The following is a 19,435-nucleotide window of genomic DNA, read 5'->3' as shown; positions in this document are numbered from 1 at the left end:
TTTAAGGGCTCCAGCCTGAATCCTAGTTGTGGGACCAGGGTGCCAGGCAGGAGGGGAGGAAGTGGGGCCTACGGATTACCACGGGACCCCCAGCTCCAGTTAGGTAATGGGCACTGAATGCCACGGATGACAGGGCAGATTGCGGCAGGAGCACAGTGCTGGACCGTGGCCTGCAGAACCTTCCAGGATGGAGAAACACTGGGGCTTCAGTTCACACATACATGGTTTGGAAAATACTAAACTTATGGCAAGTTCAGAGCCAGGAACAGCAATTCTCATTCACTGCAGCCTGATCAGTTCTTTCCAAAGCTAATCTGTAGCAAGAGCCATAGAGACATTCTTACACTTTGACCCTGTAATCCTGCCCTAGAGAAATAATTCAAAAGAAGAAAAATAGACTATTTACAGAACATTTTCTATCAAGGAGAAATAAGACTCAAATAGCCAAGAATCATTATGTTTAACACTTGGTACACATGTGAATGGAGATACAGGCTTCTGAGTACATACCGGATTCAAATAAAGGTGTTGCAGGCATAACTCATTAATTTATTTTATGAATAAATAAGAAAAAAAGCCACTGGCTGGAAAGAATAGTAGAGATTTGTTTTCCAGCATTCTTTGATTTGGACTTCCCCACCCCCACACCGTTATAACTGAGCTCACTTCCCACCCATAGTCCGAAGTGATGACTCTTTCCACCAGGCCTTACCGCTGCCTTTCCAGTTCAGAGGAAATCGTGTCGGGCCTGCGGCTCAACAGTCTTTATCCTACTCTGGTTCCAGCTTCAGGTACCCAAACATATGCCTTTGGTCACTGGAGGCTCTTACACAGCACCAGCTGGTGCTCTGGCGGATTTGGACCTTAAAAGCCACCACCACCCCTGAGGGGGGGCTCTGACTGGACTTTGAATCTGTGCCTCAAATTATCCTTCAAAAAGTTTCCAAAAAAAACTTATTAAAACAAGGCCATCCTAGGAATGTTCTCAAATACAGTCTCTAGTAAGCTTGTGGCTGATACAAGAAATTACAGATAATAAATATGACCTCCCCCACCAGGCGTGAAAGCCTGGTCTACAGCGTTCAGAAAGATAAGTTGCTTTTAAGAGTCAGACTAGTAACATTGTAGCCCCAGTGGCCTCTGTCAATGAGACCTTGCCAGTCCCCAGTGGACAGACACATAGTGTCCAGCACCAGTCCTCCGGCCCTCCCTCTTCCTGAGGTTCACGAGCAGGATCCGTGTGAAGGGAGCAGCCCGTACTTCTGTCGGAGGATGGCTGTAGTACTTTCTAAGGCACTGAGGAAGAAACGGAGGGCAGTTAAAATCTGACTTCCCAAAGCCCTGAGCCCACCAGAGTCTGGCGATCAGCGACCTCTAAATCCTCTGGTCTTGACTATGCTCTCTTCCCCAAACCCTTGATGAATCCTTTGAATCCTCAAAAAGCCAGCAAACACCAGCAAACTTAGTCCCCTCCATCCACCACTTCTCCAAACCTGCCCACCCCGCTCCAGACAAGGCAGGAGTGCCAACCTTTATTTTGTTAAGTTTTCCTCCCCACTCCACCCCCCACGCCCCAACCTTCCTGAAATTCTATCCCCATGCCACAGCAGAGACTTACCAGCCTGGGCGAATGATGCCAAACTTTCCAGGTACGGACAAGTCAACCACAGTTGAGCCCAGACGATACTCAGGGCTCTGACCATCACCAATGGGTCCCCCGTCAATGACCAGGGATAACTGAGGCCAGAGGTCCTGGAACTCCTGAGAAGAGGAAGAGGAAGAACATGGACACTACCCCTGGTGTCTGTAGTGATGTCATAGGACACACAGTGTTCATAGGAAGACGGAGGCCGCACACTTCTAAATGAGGAGGCATTTCCCTCTAAGCAGGGGAAGGAACCTCATTCAGTTAAGGTCAGCTGTGCCAAGGACACAGCCTGAGCACCGAGGACACGGCATCCTATGAGGTTTGGAGCCCTCCCAGGTTACTACCTCAAGTAACACCTATCTAGAGTTTAACAAAAATTCTGTTGTGCCAAGAGGAAACTCCACATGGCGCTCCTGTCAGAGACGTAGAAGTACAGTGACCGGAGTCCTGGGCAGGTGTCCAAAGATGGAGGCTCTACCCTGAACTTTCACCCAAATTTCTGTGTCATTGCATGCAAGTTACTTCATCCAGGACACTATGATCCTAGATCTCACAAGAACCCTGGATAAGGGTAGGGAGAGGAAGACACGGAGGACGGACTCTTCCACGTGCAAGGCACCAGCACTCAATCTTTGGGCTACAGGAAGGATACCCTCCCCAAAAACCATGGACTGAATTGTTAACTGTGTGAGAGCATCGCCCACTCTCCCCAGCACCACCACTCATGGAAACCCTGCAGCCGTGGCTGGGCCTGGGCATTTGGAATGAAAGATCATAACCACCAGTTCCTGCGTTGGGACAGGTCAACTGTTTGCTGACAAGCCAAGAACACCCCCACCCCAACCCCACTGCCTCGGGCATAACCACAGGGCCCAGGTAAAGCCTGTGGGCCCAGGACAGGATAGGGTGCTGGGCTCTCACTTTCTAAGGCCCCTGAAGCTGCTCTCTAGGTCCAGGCATGGAGAACCCCATCACTGTGCTATATTTTACATTCAAGTTCAGGAAGAAGAAAAATGCGTGGTGGGTGACATTTCTTTGTGTTCTCATTTTTGTTTTTTTTTCCCTCCCCTCAAGCTATGAGTTCAAGACTGAATTAGGATGATCCTTTCTCCGACTAGACTGGTAGCCAGGGAAGAGAACGGGGTCGGGAGTCCCTGGGTCAAGCGATTTAACGTTTCAGAGCCGGAACTTTCTTTACAGCACTGTTGTCAAGACTTCTTGCCTAACTATTTTTTCAAACAGCTATCACCACAAAAGGGGGGAGGGGGGCGGTGGTGGAAAAAATTACACTTACCATGATGGTTTTTTTTTTTTTTTTTTTTTTTTAATTATTAAAAAGACAGTAGGGGGCAGCCTGGGTGGTTCAGCGGTTTAGCGCTGCCTTCCGCTCAGGGCATGATCCTGGAGTCCCGGGATCGAGTCCTGCATGGGGCACCCTACACGGAGCCTGCTTCTCCCTCTGCCTGTGTCTCTGCCTCTCTCTCTGCGTCTCTCATGAATAAATAAATAAAATCTTAAAAAAAAAAAAAAGACAGTAGGAAAAAAAAAATTCTCCCTGTCACCTCTCAAACACTTTAATGAAACCTTTCCAAGTTCAATTTGGATTCCCCCACCCTGTGCCAACCGTACAGACTTCCCACCATCGGACCAAATGGGTAGAGCCTCCTGCGAGGCACCCCAGTGAACCATCAACCCGGCTGGTTCAGAGGAAACTGTGTGTGTGTGTGTGTGTGTGTGTGTGTGGCCTGGTGATGCTTTGGCGGAGGCAGGGAGGACCGGGTGACTCACCTCCACGGTCAGAGAACTGGCCTGGGAGCTAAGGTTGGCGCTGGTGAGAGCGAGTGGTTCCCCGAACATCTGGGCCAGATCCTGGATGAAGGCGTGGTCCGGGATGCGGACGCCGACAAGCTGGGACACAAGAGCGGCCCAGAGGGTCAGGAGGGTCAGGAGGGTCAGGAGAGGCGGTAAGGGGTGGGGAAACGGCTCTGGCAGGCCCGTGTGGATGCATGTGGACGTTGGCAGGCGTCTCAAGGGGGGGGGGGTGCAAGAGCTCAAGATGCGACTCACAGGAGTGCAGGGGTTCAGGTCTCGATTGAGCTCCTGCGAGCGCTCCAACACCAGGGTCACGGGGCCCGGCAGCAGGTCTCTCAGGAGTCCATCGGGGACGCTCACGCAGCAGTACCTGGAAACACAGATCGGGGGATGAAGGGTCAGTGCCGGTCCTCGTCCAGGGCCATGCGGGACCCGTCTCCGCTCTCCAGCTCCCCGGAGGGTTTGACACGCAGGGCTCCCGGGGTCAGCGAGCCCACGCCTCCGTGTCCTGGCTCCCACGGCGGCCGGGTCGCACGCTGCGAGGGTCCTGCACGGCGCCGCGGCGCCCCGGGGCGTGCTCTGCATCCTCGGCCGTGCGTGTGCGTGCGCGTGCGCGTGTCTAAGGCCGTGGGAGCCCCGCCCCGCCCCGCCGAGCCCCGCCCCGCCGCGCGCGCGGTGGCAGAGGCGCCCAGGGAGGGGCTGGAGGGGCTGGAGGGCGCGCATCTCCGGTTCCGGGTCCCGCCCCCCTCCGCCCCCCTCCGCCCCCCCGGGGGAGCCCGGCCGAGCCCCTCCCGCTCCCCGCGCCTCGGTCTCCCGGGCCTGTCACCGGAAGCCCCTCCCGCGGGGCCGCCCCCAGCGGGGCCGGGTCGGGGCGGCCTCACCTGTAGACGTCGGCCACGCGGCCCAGGCAGACGGCCAGCGGCTTGGCGTGGCTGCGGCCCTTGAGGCGGTACACGGCGTCCAGCGCCGCCGAGCAGCTCGCCGCGCAGGCCAGGCCGTACAGCGTGTCGGTGGGCACGGCCACCACGGCGCCGGCGCGCAGCTCGGCCACGGCGGCCCGCAGCGCCTCGGTCCAGCCGGCGCGCTCCGGGCTTGCGGCCCGCACGGCCCCGCCCCCCGGGAGCCGCAGCAGCCGGCTCGGCGCGCGCAGGAGGCGGCCCCTCCGCGCGGAGCCCGCCGGCCCCTCGCTCAGCCCCGCGCCGGCAGCCACCGCGGCCCTCAGCGCCCCGCACCGGCGCGCCGGAGACATCCGCCCGGGCCCGCTTCCGGGAGGAAGTGACGCGCCCAGCCAGCTTCCGGCCGCGGCGGCCCGGCCCCACCCCCGCGCCGGGCCGCTTAAAGGGACCGCGACCCCCAGGAGGCTTGAAGGAGACCGGTGGGGACGGGGCGGGGCGCGGCTGTGCGGAGCCCGAGCGCGGCGCTGGGGAGGGGGGCGGCCGAGAGGGGGGCGGTGGTCGGGCCGCGCAGGCGGAGATGGAATGGGGCGCGGGCTCAGACTGGTCGCGGGGGTGAGAGCGGGCCCGTCGGGGCGGGGGGACGGGGCCCGGGCCCCGCGCGAGCGCGAGCGCGGCGCTGACCGTGCGTGTGTCGCTCTCTCCCGGGCAGGGAGGCTGCCGGCGTGGACCGCGCGAAGGCGGGGCTGGGGCTCGGCGGGAGGCCGCCCCCGCAGCCGCCCCGGGATGAGCGCGCGCAGCAGCTGCTGGACGCCGTGGAGCAGCGGCAGCGGCAGCTCCTGGACACCATCGCCGCCTGCGAGGAGATGCTGCGGCAGCTGGGCCGCCGGCGCCCGGAGCCGGCTGGCGGCGGGGTCAGTGCCCACCCGGGCCGGGCCTGGGAGGCGGGGGCCGCGGCGGGGCTGGGCCGCCCGGGGTGGGTGTGGAAGGGCGCCCCCCGCGGCCCCCCCCCCCCCCCGCCGCCTCCCTTCGTCTGCGCGACCGCCTTTGGAAAAGTTCAGTCCTGCGTCCTGGCGGGGCCTAAGCCAAGGCCTTGCCTCCCAGCCTCACTTTTCCTTTCTGCTCCCACCAGAACGTGTCGGCCAAGCCCGGAGCGCCTCCGCAGCCCGCCGTCTCCGCCCGCGGCGGCTTTCCAAAGGATGCAGGCGACGGAGCTGCGGAGCCCTGACCGTCCCTGATGGGCGTCCTGACCTCTCTCTCCCTCCCGGGGCTGGCGGCTGGACTCCGGACAACCCCCCCAATGAAGGGGCCAGTCTTCACTGGCAGCGGCTGGTACTTGGCGCTCGGCCTGGGGTGGCAGCTCTGCTGGCGGCTGGGTTCACTCCCACTTCATCCTGGCTGAAGGCAGTGCTGAGCTTTGGAATGTAGCCAGCGAACACCCAGGCTGGTCACCCGGCTTTGGGCAGACCAGCAGCGCTCTCCAGAGTGGCCTGGCCTGCTTTGGGGGATCCAAGTGGTGTTACATGTCCATTTCATGCTTTGGGGGCTCCCGGCCCCACAAAACACTTTTAGCAGAGCCTTGATTAAAAGGAAACCTGCAGACTCTCCTGGTCATGGGCCTTTCCTTTCTGTCCCCTAAGACTCACCTGGGGGGGGGGGGGGGGGAGTTGAAATTGTCAACCATGGGAGGGTTTGGGAAGAAATGCCACAGATACTACCAGATTTAAATAAGCATTTAATTAGGATTTCATTAGTATTTAATATTGCTTTTTCAATTCCAAAAAGTTAAATTTTCACTTCTTAGCAGATATTTTAAAGTACAATATTAAGTTTATACAAAATGAGCAATTAAGCAAACACCATTATTTCACATTCTTCAAAAATACAAATTCATATTTACTCTTTTTTTGGGTTTGGAGGTTTCTTCCTTTGGAAGTACTGAACCTGTAACGTTTTCATATCGCTCAGTGGAAGTCCGTTGTTCCCATGTTTCACACTTAAATAAACTTGATAGGCTTTTACATAATCCAACTAAAACAATTTGAGATTTTAAAACACTGTCACCAAGACCTCCGGCCAATGACTACTAGTGTGTGTCAAAAAAAAAAAAAAAAAAAAAAGAAGGCTGTCTGTGGGTCTTGCCTTTCCTGGCCAGAAGATGTGAGCCAGAAATTCAGCAAAAACCTGTTTCCAGCCACCTTCCCCCAAAAGGGTCTAGGAGGAGTTGACAGGGAAAGGTAACAGCCACCTTGAACTCTGACCCCCCCCTCCACCCTCACATTCTCCAAAACACAACAAAGGCTGTAGACTGTTGAATCAAAGGCGCCCTGGGGAGGCCTAAGGACATGGGAGAAGGGCAAGAGAGGCCTCTGACTTGGCACCACTACGAGGATAACAAGGATATTACAAAAAACACCCCTGGGTTTTGGTGAAAAAAAGTTTTATGAAAAATTTTCCCATAAGAAAAAGAGTAGAAACTGCATTGAGCTGAGAAAGTGACACTACATTATCACCCAATTTTTGGCCCAGCAGGAACACCACCAAAAGGGCAGTGTGTGGTTTTAAACTTTGCTTCCAGTAAAAAAAGCTTGTACTATGTACACATTGACATGAGATCCAGTTTAATTTGCATTTTTCAGTGCAGACTGAGAAGCCCTCCGGAACAGGGTAACAGTGAGAAACGCCCCAACAGTGATCATCAGCTTCCCCCAAGGGCGTGAGAGGAGACACAGGACCCTCTCCCTGTCCCCCAAAAACATGCAAGAGGAAACAGGCTAAACTGACTACCAACCAGAGCTAGGCAAAATTCAGTTTTGTCGCCTCCCCCCACCCCCAACCCCAATATTAGGGAATGGACAATTTCCCATCGATATCACAGCAGGACCGTTTGCATATTGATCTGTGGAAATCTTTTCTGCTTTGGCTGAAGTGTTATTTCAAAACTTCTCTATTCTATAGTAGCCTGAGAATTGAAGATAGAATGGGGAGAGGGGGCCCCCCACCCCAGACAAAAGAGGAGTACGGGGGAAGGAAGAAAGTCGATAAAGCAGATTACTAACAGCTTTGTTTACTGGATTTAATGAAGGCTGGAGACCTTTTTGCTTAAAGAGCCAACACGGGTGGTGAGGGGAGCAGTAGGGAAATGGCTCATGCTGCCCGCTCCCCTCCTACCACCACCATCTCCCAAACAGATTTCTGACTGGTGGTGGAGGAAAATGTAAACTCTGGCAATACTGTTGCAGTTCCACAAATCAATGGTTTCGGTGACTCTGGGGGAAGTCTCTAATGTTAAGGACAAAGAACGTGATTACAAATACAAAAGTCTAGAAGGTGCCAGGTTTCTACCTAGGAACAACCTGTTCCTTCCTTCCAGGCATCACTTTGTAATGGTGAGGGCGGGGCAAGATGGCAAGGGACCACGAAGTGATGGGAAAGGGCCTCAACAGTCCGCAGAAGAAAACAGGACCCGCAGCAGTTCTTCAGAGAGCCTGAGGGGCGCCCTCGGGCACACAGGGAAGGCTTGCATAGATTGAGCAGTTGCTGAGAATGCATAATAGTGTTTCCCTATAGACAGCCTCACAGCACGGGGCTCTGATTGAGCGTAAAAAACGTGGCCAGGCCAGGGCCACATGGGACAACGACCATCAAGCTACACATATTGCACCAAGGTAAGTGCTTTTCTTTTCACACCTCAATTTAACTTTTTATTCTGAGCAAAAAATAAAACTTTGTGGAAAGTATATATATGTATATATATATATATATATATATATATATATATATACACACAAAAGAAATTGCAGCAATTGGGTTAAAGATAAAATAACCTAAAGTGCTTTTTTATTTTATTATTTCTTTAATATACCAATATGAGGTTCTGCAAACTCATCCCTCTGGACACATTCAGCGTTATACAAAGTCTCTCAGGAAAACCCACCCACCCTCCACGATCCACATCAGTCCATTCACTGCCTTGACCCTGACGGTAAAACTCCAATCAACTGACTTTCCCAGAGGTGGTGGAGAGAAGTCCCTGGCTTCTACCCAGAAAGGTCTTCACACCTTAAGGCCCCTCCTGGGCTTTGTACCATGATCTCCTTCTAAGGGGAAAGGGGTGGAATTTAATAAAGGACACCAACGCCTGTCACCAAACTGGTGATGCCCCCACGAGGCTGGCCAGACCTCCCCCAGGAGAGGCAGGGCCATCCTCCCTCCATGTCTCACCCGCCTGCTGGGAAGGGCCCAAATCGCTAAGGCAGTTGGTGCCAGCCCGTGCCCTACCCCTCCTGAGTCTGTGAACTCCAGTCCCTGGTGCTGACGACACCATGTAGAGGGGCGGTGTGGAACTGGAGATGCCAGTGGGAGCTGGAAGTAGACATCTACCGGGTGGAAATGGCTAAGGTTACCATGGGAAGAAAAAAGGCTTGGTTTCACCTTGCCCGAAGTCTGCAGCCCTTCCCTAACCTCACCACAGGTTCGTTCCTGGGCTTGGGAAAGCGCTCTCCGGGATGGCTCATTCCACTTTAGCCAGTGGCCCGCTCTTCCCCAGCGTCCCTGGCACCAGCGGCCAGGCTTTGCAGGAGCTGATGGGAGGGAAAGAGCACCGGAAGAGGAAGGAAAGACTGCCTGCACTGTGGAAAAAAACCTGCTCTTCACAACCACTTGCTAGCATTTTAAGCACATTCCTGATTTTTCAAAAGCTAATTGGCCCTGATAGTCCCCCTTATAATTTTGAGTCACCCTCAAGAGGCAGATACTTCAACTAGAAAAACCTGTCAGCCTAAATACTGTTTTAAGAGGCTTCTTCATCACTGCCAATCTGTGGAGAGCACAAAAGCCACTGACCTAGCAAGGCCCAGCAGGAGCACAGCCCTGGCTAACCGGAAAGAAGCGATAATGAAACCACCGCCACGTCCAATGGCCCTGGGTTTCTGTTCCCACCTCGGCTCCCAGGAAACTGAGTCCCAGGTACCCCTAAGATGGGTATGTGGGGAGGTCATTCACGCCCTCCGCTACGAGCTACCTCTGGGACTCCAGCGTGTTGCTCTGCCCTTTCAAATTAATTTAGAAATTAAGCGAGGTTCCTGCCTCAGAGCTTCCCATGGGTGCAAGACCCAGAGACAGCCAAGGACAGCCCACGCTCAGCAACTGGTTGTGCAGGAAGACTAAGCCACCGTGGTAACAGAAGTTTCCTTCCGCCTTACAGACTTCTGCTGTGGTCAGGTGGGCACCAGAAGCCACCAGCCTTTCGGGGAGGGGAGTGCAGGAGGTCTAAAAAGAAAGGGACTCCCGACTAGACTCCCAGAAGGAGAAGCTCCCACCAGCTGCCTGCAGGGAAAGCCCTTTTCTCCTCGTGGCAGGCACAATGTTTACTACCTCTGCCCTCTGGTCCAACTCTGTCCCTGAAATTCTGTCCAAGGCAGGGCCTCTGGCTCCCAGATAAATGATCAGCTCTGGATACGGTCTTGGCTGGCCCTGAGTGATAGCTCAGAGAACAGAAGAGTGACACATGCAGATCTCTCTACATTAGGGAATGGAAAAAGAAGCCAAAATTATGGCTGCTTTCTGCCTGACCTTGCTGACTCAGAAGAGCAGTCCTGTCTGTGGACCCCTGTTCCTCGCTCAAGGCAGGGAAGGAAGGGGCTCTTGGAGGCAGAGGCCTAGTCTACACCCTGGGCCAGGCCTCAGGCCTCATTTCTGGGCTCCGTGAGCCTGCTGAGCACTCATGACTATGGTAATATAGCCGGTTGAGAGAAACTTTTCATTTTAGTGTGAACTGTATTTTAGGTTTTATTTTAAAGAGGCAATGACTTGGAGCCAAAGGCAGACAGATGGATATCATTCTACACACAAATTAAAAAAAAAATTTTCCTATAACACAACTTAATGAAACATTCCAAATGAGATAACTTATTGCAACATTTCAGGCTTTTTGGTGGAAGGGGGATTATTTTTTTGTTTTGTTTTGTTTTACCCTGAGTAGAAGATCATCGTTTTTGTGGTTTTTGTTTTTTGTGTTTTTTTTTGTTTTGTTTTTGTTTTTTGTTTAGAAATCACATGACTAAGCTGAGCAAGTCACATCCTTCTTTGCACTGTACTAGACTGTATGCAAAATCCAGAGGGGTGGGAGGCGGGGATGGGAGGGGCAACCAAAAGCCTGGCTGGAACCTGGAACCTGGATACCTGGCCTGCCAATTACATGCCGCCTTAGAAAGAAAACAACAACAACAAAAAACCCCAAAAAACAAACAAACAAAAAACTCCCTTAAAGCTGCACCTTCTTCTGATAAGCAAAATGCAGCTCTTCTGCTCTGAAGAAGAAAATACCATTAAAGGCAGGCAGACCACCACCCAGCAACTGGCCATAAGCCACATGTCCACTCTAGAATAACACAGGGACATTCCCCCCAAAAATTCACTGCAATCTGCCGGCCCTGGCCAGACCAAAAGAGACAGGAAGAACTTAGGAAGGCAAAGACTGTGATAATGTTGCTAGAGCCTGCTCTGCACACACGTGGATCAACAGCAGTCAACGGCTCGCCTAGGGCCCCCCACGCCCCCCCAGAACCTGATCGTCCACACAGCCTCAGGCCAGGCTTTCAGCTACCCACTGTGCTGCAGCTGGCTGCAGGATAACACCTGCCAGAGTCCCAGAGTCCCCCTGAGCTCCACCGACAGCAAAAGCAAACAAAACCACCAAAACCAATCCCTGTCCAGCTCACAGCTGTCTGGCCTGCCTTTGCCACAGCCCCCTCTGGTGGAGTGAGGGTCTGGCCTCCGGTGCCCGCTTCCGCCTCAGCCTTAGACTCAAAAGTCGCACAGGGCAGAGGGACAGCCGACCCACTGAGCTCTGCTGCCCAAACCACAAAGACCCCAGTGCAAGTGATGGGCAGCATCAGACTGATGGAATCCACACCCTTTCGTTTCGAATGTTTATGCATACGAGTAACCTTAATTTCCAAGTTCACATGACAATAAGCAAAAGTGACATACAGTGCAGCCAAACAGTTCATTTATAACTTAGCTTTTTTGTTTTGTTTTTTTTTGTTGTTGGTTTTTTTTTTTCTCCAAAGATCAGTTCCTTAAAATGGATGCTCCTGGGATATGACTAAAGAAAATACGTCTGAAAGGTGAGGATTTCAAACAGTAAATTTCTTCATCCTTCGAATTGCTGACCCCCCTTGATGGCAGGCACCACACTTTCTGCTTCCCATTCGGCCGCCTCTGCTGGAGGTGAGTGCAGGCAGCCCCCTTTCACTTAGAGAAGCTGGTCAGGCCCATCTCCTCCTCCCCCTGCAGTAGTGCTTCAATGGGAATCAGATTGGACGGGGTGTCCAGGCTCTGGAGGGACAAAAACTCTGACACATCCATGGCACTTAACGTTTCTGTCTGAGGGTCTGAAGGAGTCTCTGCTTGTCTGCTTTGCTCACAGGAAGAGGGTACAGCAGAGGAGGACGACAAGGGGCCAGGGGGCGAGGAAAAAGTCTGCAGTGGTAGCTTCCGGCTGGACCTGTCAGGAGGCTGGGGGCCCGGCTCTGCAGGGGGTGGGGAAGAACAGCCCTTCCTCCTGCCTGCCGCCCGCTCCTTGGCAGAGTCCCGGCACGCGCACTGACACTGACACGCCTCCTCTTGTTTGATGATGATCACAGGAACACTGAGGCCAATCTGCTGTACAGAGCTCCCTGCGAGAGAGGCAAGAGACACTGCTCCTCAAGTAGCCGCAGGCAGGGGCATGAGGGACGGGGGTACGGACTAGGGGAGCGCCGAGTGCCTCAGGATGGAATGGTGGCAAGGAAGAATGCCATGCTCCAGGCTTTGTGTTGCCTGACACTCCCCATCCCCTCCACGCCAAGGTCCCTTGTCCTTAGAGAGCCAGGCACACCACCTAGATGACCCTGTATTTCCAGCTTCGTTTCCAGCCTTTCTGCCCTGTCCCCTCCATGCCAGCCACAGCATATGCCTCCCTTTCCCTGACATCTGTTCTTCATACCTCTGGGCCTATGAGCTCTTGCTTCTGCCTAAACTCCCCAGACAGGGCTGTTTCTCCGGAGAACTTCCTCTTCTTTTCTCTGAAGACCCAGCTCATCCCCTCCTCTCCTGATGCTGCTTCCAGCAGGCTAACACCTAGGGCTGCCCATGGGCCCATGAGCTTCCCAACCATATGCATGGAGCTACTGCCTCCCTTCGCACCTCTCTCCACACAGGGTAGGACTTGGGGCTTGTGTCTCGCCTGCCTGAGACCAAGCTCCTCCAGAGCCTCATGCTCCCATCCCCAGGCTCAGACACATGGTTGGTGGGGGGAATCCCCCTGTACACGGTCAGCCTTGCGCTCATGCACATTCTCCTGCCCTTTTGTGCGTGTGTGTGCTCTCTGCATAGTCCCACTGTGAAATCAGACAGGCTTTGTGTGTCTCAAAAAAAGCTAGAGACCAGAGAACAGGAGAACAGAGTGGGAGTCAGGAGACCTGAGAACTAGTGCTTTGTCTCTGCCACAAACTCACTGACAATTTTGGACGAGTCATTTAAGTCTTCAGGGCCCCATTTCTTAATCTATAAAATAGTTTGAAAAAAAAGGCACATTTCACTCTATGAGTCTCTGACCCACATGCTATTTCTTCATTACTGTAATTAGAAAAGAGTCCAATGAATTAACAGCTGCCCTCTTTGGCATTAACTGCGAGTCAAACTTCCTTCTGGTTACATTTAAAAGATATATCTGAGAAGAAAAGAACCATTGCTCCTTAAGGAACGTTAAATATAGCATTTATGCCATAGATATGCTAACTTCCAATAGTTGTGAATATGTGAAATACTCTAATAAATAAACAATACAATCTGACAAATTAGAGTTTTTTAAATCTGGGGCAAAGCAACCATTAACTGTGCCCTAAGGGGCCCAGAGAGTTCACTTTCTTTGAAGGCTAACACACAATTACATACCTGTGCTACTGGCTACTGGTACTGCAGTGGTAAAGAACACCTTCTCAACTTTAGATGCTTGCTGCTGGGGGAAAGAAAGAGGAATCACAATTTATAGCCACTCAAGTATGGCAGATCTCCAAGGACCTGAAGCCTGTCCGATTGTACTAGTCATCCAAGAGGACAGAAAACCCTCAGTGTTCAAGGATGTTTGCACTGAGTGATGTTTTGTTTGTGCTCTGACATGAGGTCACTGCACTGTTTGACATTCAGTGCTGACGATGCAGCCGGTTTTGTCTCCTACTACTTGGCTGTCTCCCAGCTGCCCATTCCAGTAGGTTCTGACTGCCCAAAGGCTCTGCCAAGGTTGCCTTGCTCAAGCTGTGGTCTTCTCCCAGGGATCCCCAGGGCTAGCTTCCCTAAAAGCCCTCCAGTGCTGCCACACCCCAATACTTCCACGAGGCTGGAAAGTTCTTCGGTCTCTTCAAGGATCCAGTGGCACACTAAGGACTGGCTAAGACTTCCTCTCACTGGCACAAGAGTCCCATGAAGGCCCCAGGCAGTGTGCTTTAAGCCACACAGGGTAGTGGCTGCAGGGTGGGCCCTGGACTCAAGTCCACACCCTGCCACCTCTTAGTTGTTAAGGCCAGGCAAATGATTTTACTTCTTCAGAGTTTCAGTGTCCTCATTGGTAAAACGGGGATGATAACCAAAGGACCTCCTAGAGGACCCTGTGAAGGTGGATGAGAGGATGCCTGTAGAACCTGCGGCATGCGGTGAGCCTCTTGCCCTATTTATGTTATTATGAGGTGGACCGTAGCGTCAGGCCCAGAGATCATCCCTTTTCACTGTGGTAACACCTCCTGTTACACTGGCTACAGAATTTCTGCTTTCTTCAAGTATTTTCTTAAAAAGGCTTTGTCTTTTATCCCTTTAAGAGGGAGAAAAGTCATCTCTAGGCTGAGTGTAGAAAGAATATGAAAGCTTCTGGCTAAGTTACAGGAGCTGACACGACAAAATAATGGTGGAGAAATGAGACCCCTATTTAAATACACAAAATGAATTATATGGAAAAAGAAAGACACCTGCTCTATGCAGCTCCCCAGGGCAGGTCCAAGAAAAAAATTATTAAAATGGCACAGAGAAGATTGGATTAGAACACCAAAAAGGCCTTTCCAGTGACTCTGGCTATCTAAACATGGAACCAGGTGGCCTCCAGAGGTGGCTGGCACCTGATCTATGGAACCTAAATGCTCTACTTAGCCCTAAACTACTTTCCAGTTTGACAGCGTCATATACTCACCCACACATTCTCCTACTTAATATGTTCTTTTCTCTTCCTATATCGTCCTCATACCTCAAGGCTCACCTGACCTGTATGGCCACCCAACAAGCCTCGACTCTGCACCTCTCATCTGGTAATACGAGGTAGCAGTCAGCAGCCTAGGCTCTGGGACCAGTCTGTCTATGCTCAAATCCCAGCTCTGCCACCTATGAGCTGCATGACCTTGATCTAGTCACTTAACTTCTCTGGGCCTCACCTCTCCACTGGTAAAATCACACCCACCTCCTAGGATTCTTGTGATTAAATAAACAATGCACTTAAAAGTGCTTAGTTAGCACAGTGGGTGACATTCACACATAAATGTAAAAGTAAAAATATCACTGGTTGCTAAGGGCAAGGGGGAGGGAGGAAGGGATGAATAAGTGAAGAACAGGGATTTTTAGGGTGGTGAATCTACTCTGAATACTGTAATGGGAGACACATGACATCACTCATTTGTCAAAACCCACAGAATGGTGCACACAAAGAGTAAGCCCTAATGTAAACTATGGGCTTTAGTTAGTAATAATATATCAATACTGATTCATCAGTTGTAACAAATTTGCCAGACTAATGCAAGATGTTACTAATAGGGCAAACTGACTGGGGGTGGGGTGGGGTGGGCGGTGGCCAGGAAGTGTATGGGAATTCTCTGTACTACCCCTTCAAAAAAAAAATCTAAAAAAAAAAAAAAAAGGTAATCTAAAAATAATGTATGAAAGGTAATGATTTTCAAAAAGTGCTTAATCAGCACAGTGAGCCCTTACACATACTAAGGGTTCAATAAATCACTGCTGTTATTTTTTTTATTACCATTTTTGTTATTTGGCACTTTCCCTACTGGTAATGTTAACTTTCTTTGAGGCATTTTAGTGTCTTTAACTAGAATGTAAGTTTTTATGAAAAAGATATCATTGTTTCCACTTTTTTGTATCCCCAAGAGTATATCATGCATGGCATCTGGTGAACACCAGACCCTCAAAATATATTTAATTAAATGACCAAGTCATTTCCTTCATCATCGAGACCAAACACTTGCATAGAAACTGACTCTAGAGGTGGCCCTGGGGGCAATGATTCTCTCTCTGTCATGGCCACTGCTGTGTCGGGTTCCACCATGCCCTCACAACGGTCTAGCCTTGGAGAAGAACCCTCTCTCTTAAACTGTTCTTGGACCTCCGCAGTCTAGTGACTGCTCTGCTGTCCTAGCTGGTGCTGGGCTGCTTTACTGCTTCCTTATATAAGTATGCAGCACACCATTCCCTGGATTTCTAGCACTCAATCACAGGGACAACGACAAGAGGCCAAATCACAGGTTTCAGGGCAGATACAGTAAACATTTTCCTTTACGAAACAAAGCTCGGGACGTGTCACCTACATAATTATACTTCACCCCGGTGGATCCATTTAGACAGAATACTTACAATTTGTTCCTGGTTTTGCGGTGAACTGGTGGCACCATTTAATATCCATTGTAGGTTCTGTTCTCCCATGACTAGGCTGGATTGCAGGATGGCCGTGCTGGGCGTCGGGGTGATGGTGATGGTGGGATTATGAGTCAGGACAGAGTTGGCGCCCAGGGGCAGAGTCTGGACCATGGCTGGCAGGGGCTCAGTAGTACTTTGTGATTGGGGCGCTGCTGCTGCGGCTGGGGCCGCCGCCGAAGCCCCGGTGACGACAGAAAGTCCTGGTACGATGGGCTGCGGGGCCTGGGGGTGCGGAAGAAACTCTTGATGATTAGCAGCAAACTGTGTGCTGTGGGGAACAGGCACTTCTGGAGGTTGTAAGAGAGCAGAGGGGTTGCCAAATGCAGCTTGCTGGGAACCAGGTCCTAGGGAGGGAGCTGGCGGAGGAGCAGACGGTGCTGAGGCTGGTAGTAGAGGCTGGGGTGGCTCGGAGATGCCAGGCTGCAGTACAAGTGGAAGAGATAAAGATGCTGAATTTCCTGTGGATGGCGGAACATCACTGACTGACTCTGCATCACCATTAAAACTTTCAATCAAGGCAGCTGGCAAGAAAAAGAAATAGAAATATATATACATATCCCAAGCCTTACATGAGCCACAAAACACAGTCATCATGGCTATAGCAAAGACAGCTGAAGACCGTTAAAGCCAATACCTTCATCCCAGAAGGCTGGCTCTCTGCTTTCCAACTAACGACCACTCTGGTTGAAGCACCAGGCTTCATGAGTGACCCCACTTTACAAATGTGAAGAGCTACCATAGGTTTCACCATTTAAAAAAATGTATTCTAAGGCCTTTCTGGAAAAGAGACTAGACATCCTTTTTTGGCATGACCAGTGAACATACTTTCTGACTGCTGTGAAGCTTCAGGGACAGATTTTCATTCAAACACAGAAGGATCTATGCATCCAACGCCGTTCACAGATCCTGCCCACTCACAAGCACGGTATCGCATTAGAAGAAGAGAGAGCTCACAGCTCCTCTCATTTTTGAAAGCCAACAAAAGCTCTTCAAGAAGGAGACCCTCTTCTTTTGAAGGGCTAGGGAAAACAGGCCCTCAAGCAGACTCTAGCTGAGGGAAGGAGAGGAAAAAAATAGAATCGAACAAGAGGCCCGCACTTGCTGGACCCCTCACCACGCATACTTCTTTCAAAGGAACTGAAATGCTACTTCACCGTGTCTGCATCGGTGTGTCAACAAAGGGAGCGCCCTTGCCCAGTGCAGAGATGTGAGCAGGAAGAGAGTCTGTGGCACAAACCTGTCTGTTGAGGATCTTCCGGAATTGCCGTATCATCGGCATTCTGGAACATTGATTCAAAGATGATTGCTGGTGAAATTGTGCTGAGGTCTTGGCCCTGTGATTGACAGACAAAGACGTGAGACTTGTCATCCTGAGGCAATGCTTCACTGGGAGAGAACACAAAGCAGCAGAACTAGAATGATCTTCTTTGATCATTTTGAAATGATAGCACAGTGGGTGACATTCACACATAAATGTAAAAATGCTTGTTTCTAATCTCTCCCTTTCCAAGGGGACATCTATTTCCTAAACCTTGGACACTTTAGATTTGGGTCCTCAGATACTCTAAAACAGGAGCCTGCAAACTATGACTTGTAGACGACCTGCCTGCTTTTGGAAGTAAAGTTCTACTGGAACAGATGCATGCTCGTTCATTTACTGTCTATGCTGCTTTTATGCTCTGACGACAGAGCTGAGTTGTGTCAGAGACTCTACCGTCTGCAAAGCCAAAAATATTTACTATCTGGCTCTTTCCAAAAAACAAACAAACAAACAAAAAACACAGCTTCCTGACCCCTGACCTAAAAGAAGACCAAATCCTTCCTAAAAATGGGATTGTATTATATCCATTACCTGAAACCTGCTTTTCTCCTGTAATAATAATATATTGTGAATACCCTTCAGGGTCATTACATAACATCTACAATAGTCTAACACAGATGCATGGTAGTGAATCAAACAATATAAAGAAACTTTTCATGAGAGGCAACAGTTATTGCCTTATACTCGCTATTGTTTGTCACTGCAAGTTTCTTTGTTATTAAGAATTTAAAAAATGCCAGAGGCATTTTAAATAAGATAAAATGTGGGGGGGGGACCCCTCAAAAATACAATGCCTGAGGGTCTGACTCCTGACAGGCACCAAATAAAATGGCCATCTCCAGGCTTGTCTTTTTTGTTTGTTTGTTTGTTGTTTTAAGATTTTACTTATTTATTCGTGAGAGACACAGAGAGAGGCAGAGACACAGGCAGAGGGAGAAGCAGGCTCCCTGTGGGAAGCCTGATGCAGGATCCGATCGCAGGACCCCAGGATCACGACCCGAGCCAAAGACACATGTTCACCACTGAGCCACCCAGGCACCCCGGGCTTGTCTTTGTTTTTTTTTTTTTCTTTGGTTGTTAAGGGGAAGGGACAGCAATTGTTTTTACCTCCAGTCTGCCTCCCCCCGCCATTTCATAGGGCAGGAGTGACAGAGGTGAGCACACCTCCAGGAGTACAGGCAGCTAACAGAAGTAAAGCAAGGGTGCAGGGACCCAGGCTGTGGCAAGCTGGAGGGCCTGAGCTCTAGTCACCTACAGTGCTTCTGAGGATTGTGGCCCTGTCATATGCACAGTGGGGACTTCAGAGCTCAAGAATGGTCTGAAATTTGGATTTTTATGTGAAATCTACTGATTTGTAATTAAAAGCAAATAACTGAAAACAAAGCACTGTATAGACCAACCAAAACCCATCTTCAGGCCGTATTCTGCATCAGTGCCAACTTGTGCTTACAGGTCATTTTCCAACAACTCTGCTGCTGGGAGGGGAAAGAATCACTCTGGGCCTGGGCAAGTGTGGTGAGTGCAACTGTGCAGCAACCTAGAGGTCTGAAATGAAACTGCCCCTTTGAATCAAAAGAGGCTAATTATTCTAAGCATGATTCCACTGACTGGAAGATGAGTGAATCTGATTGCCAGCATGACACATGCTGAAGACACAAATCTACACCAGGACTTCTGCTTCCAGTGCAGAGGGAGTTAAGAATCACAGGGCAAGGGGAGCCTGGGTGACTCAGTGGTTGAGAGTCTGCCTTTGGCTCAGATTGTGATCCCAGGGTCCTGGGATCGAGTCCTGCATCGGGCTCCCTGCAGGGAGTCTGCTTCTCCATCTGCCTATGTCACTGCCTCTCTTTCTGTCTCTCATGAATAAATAAAATATTAAAAAAAAAAATCACAGGCCAACATAGCAGCCTTCAAACTTTTCATCACGATGCAAAGTAAGAATTACATTTTTCATATACCCACAAACAATTTATATGTGCACACATACATCCCTCACATTACATAACTATCCGTACTATAACTATAACAAAA

General features: G+C 51.0%; 3 protein-coding genes across 4 annotated transcripts in view; 1 reads left to right on the top strand and 2 right to left on the bottom strand.

The window, feature by feature from the left end:
- Positions 1–441: 441 nt before the first annotated feature.
- On the bottom strand, positions 442–4,709 carry YRDC (yrdC N6-threonylcarbamoyltransferase domain containing). The gene is made up of 5 exons (XM_072723788.1): positions 4,342–4,709; positions 3,716–3,830; positions 3,437–3,556; positions 1,619–1,761; positions 442–1,296 (listed from the first exon to the last, which is right to left on the bottom strand). The coding sequence occupies exons 1-5, from the start codon at positions 4,707–4,709 to the stop codon at positions 1,224–1,226; spliced, it is 819 nt and encodes a 272-aa protein (XP_072579889.1). The 3' UTR covers positions 442–1,223.
- A 125-nt stretch (positions 4,710–4,834) lies between these two features.
- On the top strand, positions 4,835–5,958 carry C10H1orf122 (chromosome 10 C1orf122 homolog). Its single transcript, XM_072723790.1, has 3 exons — positions 4,835–4,968; positions 5,066–5,267; positions 5,486–5,958. The coding sequence occupies exons 1-3, from the start codon at positions 4,934–4,936 to the stop codon at positions 5,579–5,581; spliced, it is 333 nt and encodes a 110-aa protein (XP_072579891.1). The 5' UTR covers positions 4,835–4,933; the 3' UTR covers positions 5,582–5,958.
- A 4,324-nt stretch (positions 5,959–10,282) lies between these two features.
- Positions 10,283–19,435, bottom strand: part of MTF1 (metal regulatory transcription factor 1) — a 37,950-nt gene continuing 28,797 nt past the window's right edge. The window contains exons 8-11 of one of the 2 annotated variants that reach the window (XM_025991719.2): positions 17,321–17,417; positions 16,021–16,604; positions 13,294–13,354; positions 10,283–12,035 (exon numbers count right to left, since the gene is read on the bottom strand). In XM_025991719.2, the coding sequence (XP_025847504.1) occupies positions 11,608–12,035; positions 13,294–13,354; positions 16,021–16,604; positions 17,321–17,417 (1,170 nt within the window). In that variant the 3' untranslated portion in view covers positions 10,283–11,607. Of the gene's footprint in view, positions 12,036–13,293; positions 13,358–16,020; positions 16,605–17,320; positions 17,418–19,435 lie in introns of both variants that reach the window. The other variant, XM_025991718.2, reaches the window with a different exon arrangement.

This window comes from Vulpes vulpes, chromosome 10 (assembly GCF_048418805.1).
Source record: "Vulpes vulpes isolate BD-2025 chromosome 10, VulVul3, whole genome shotgun sequence".
NCBI lineage: Eukaryota > Metazoa > Chordata > Mammalia > Carnivora > Canidae > Vulpes > Vulpes vulpes.
This window is presented reverse-complemented; position numbering and strand designations above follow the sequence as displayed.

Coding starts and splice junctions, on each gene's coding strand:
- YRDC (XM_072723788.1), bottom strand. CDS start 4,709: ATGTCTCCGGCGCGCCGGTGCGGGGCGCTGAGGGCCGCGGTGGCTGCC. Junction 3,557..3,715: donor ACCTGAACCCCTGCACTCCT/GTGAGTCGCATC, acceptor CTTGTGTCCCAG/CTTGTCGGCGTCCGCATCCC. Junction 1,297..1,618: donor GGCATCATTCGCCCAGGCTG/GTAAGTCTCTGC, acceptor TTTCTTCCTCAG/TGCCTTAGAAAGTACTACAG.
- C10H1orf122 (XM_072723790.1), top strand. CDS start 4,934: ATGGAATGGGGCGCGGGCTCAGACTGGTCGCGGGG. Junction 4,969..5,065: donor GGCTCAGACTGGTCGCGGGG/GTGAGAGCGGGC, acceptor TCTCCCGGGCAG/GGAGGCTGCCGGCGTGGACC. Junction 5,268..5,485: donor CGGAGCCGGCTGGCGGCGGG/GTCAGTGCCCAC, acceptor TGCTCCCACCAG/AACGTGTCGGCCAAGCCCGG.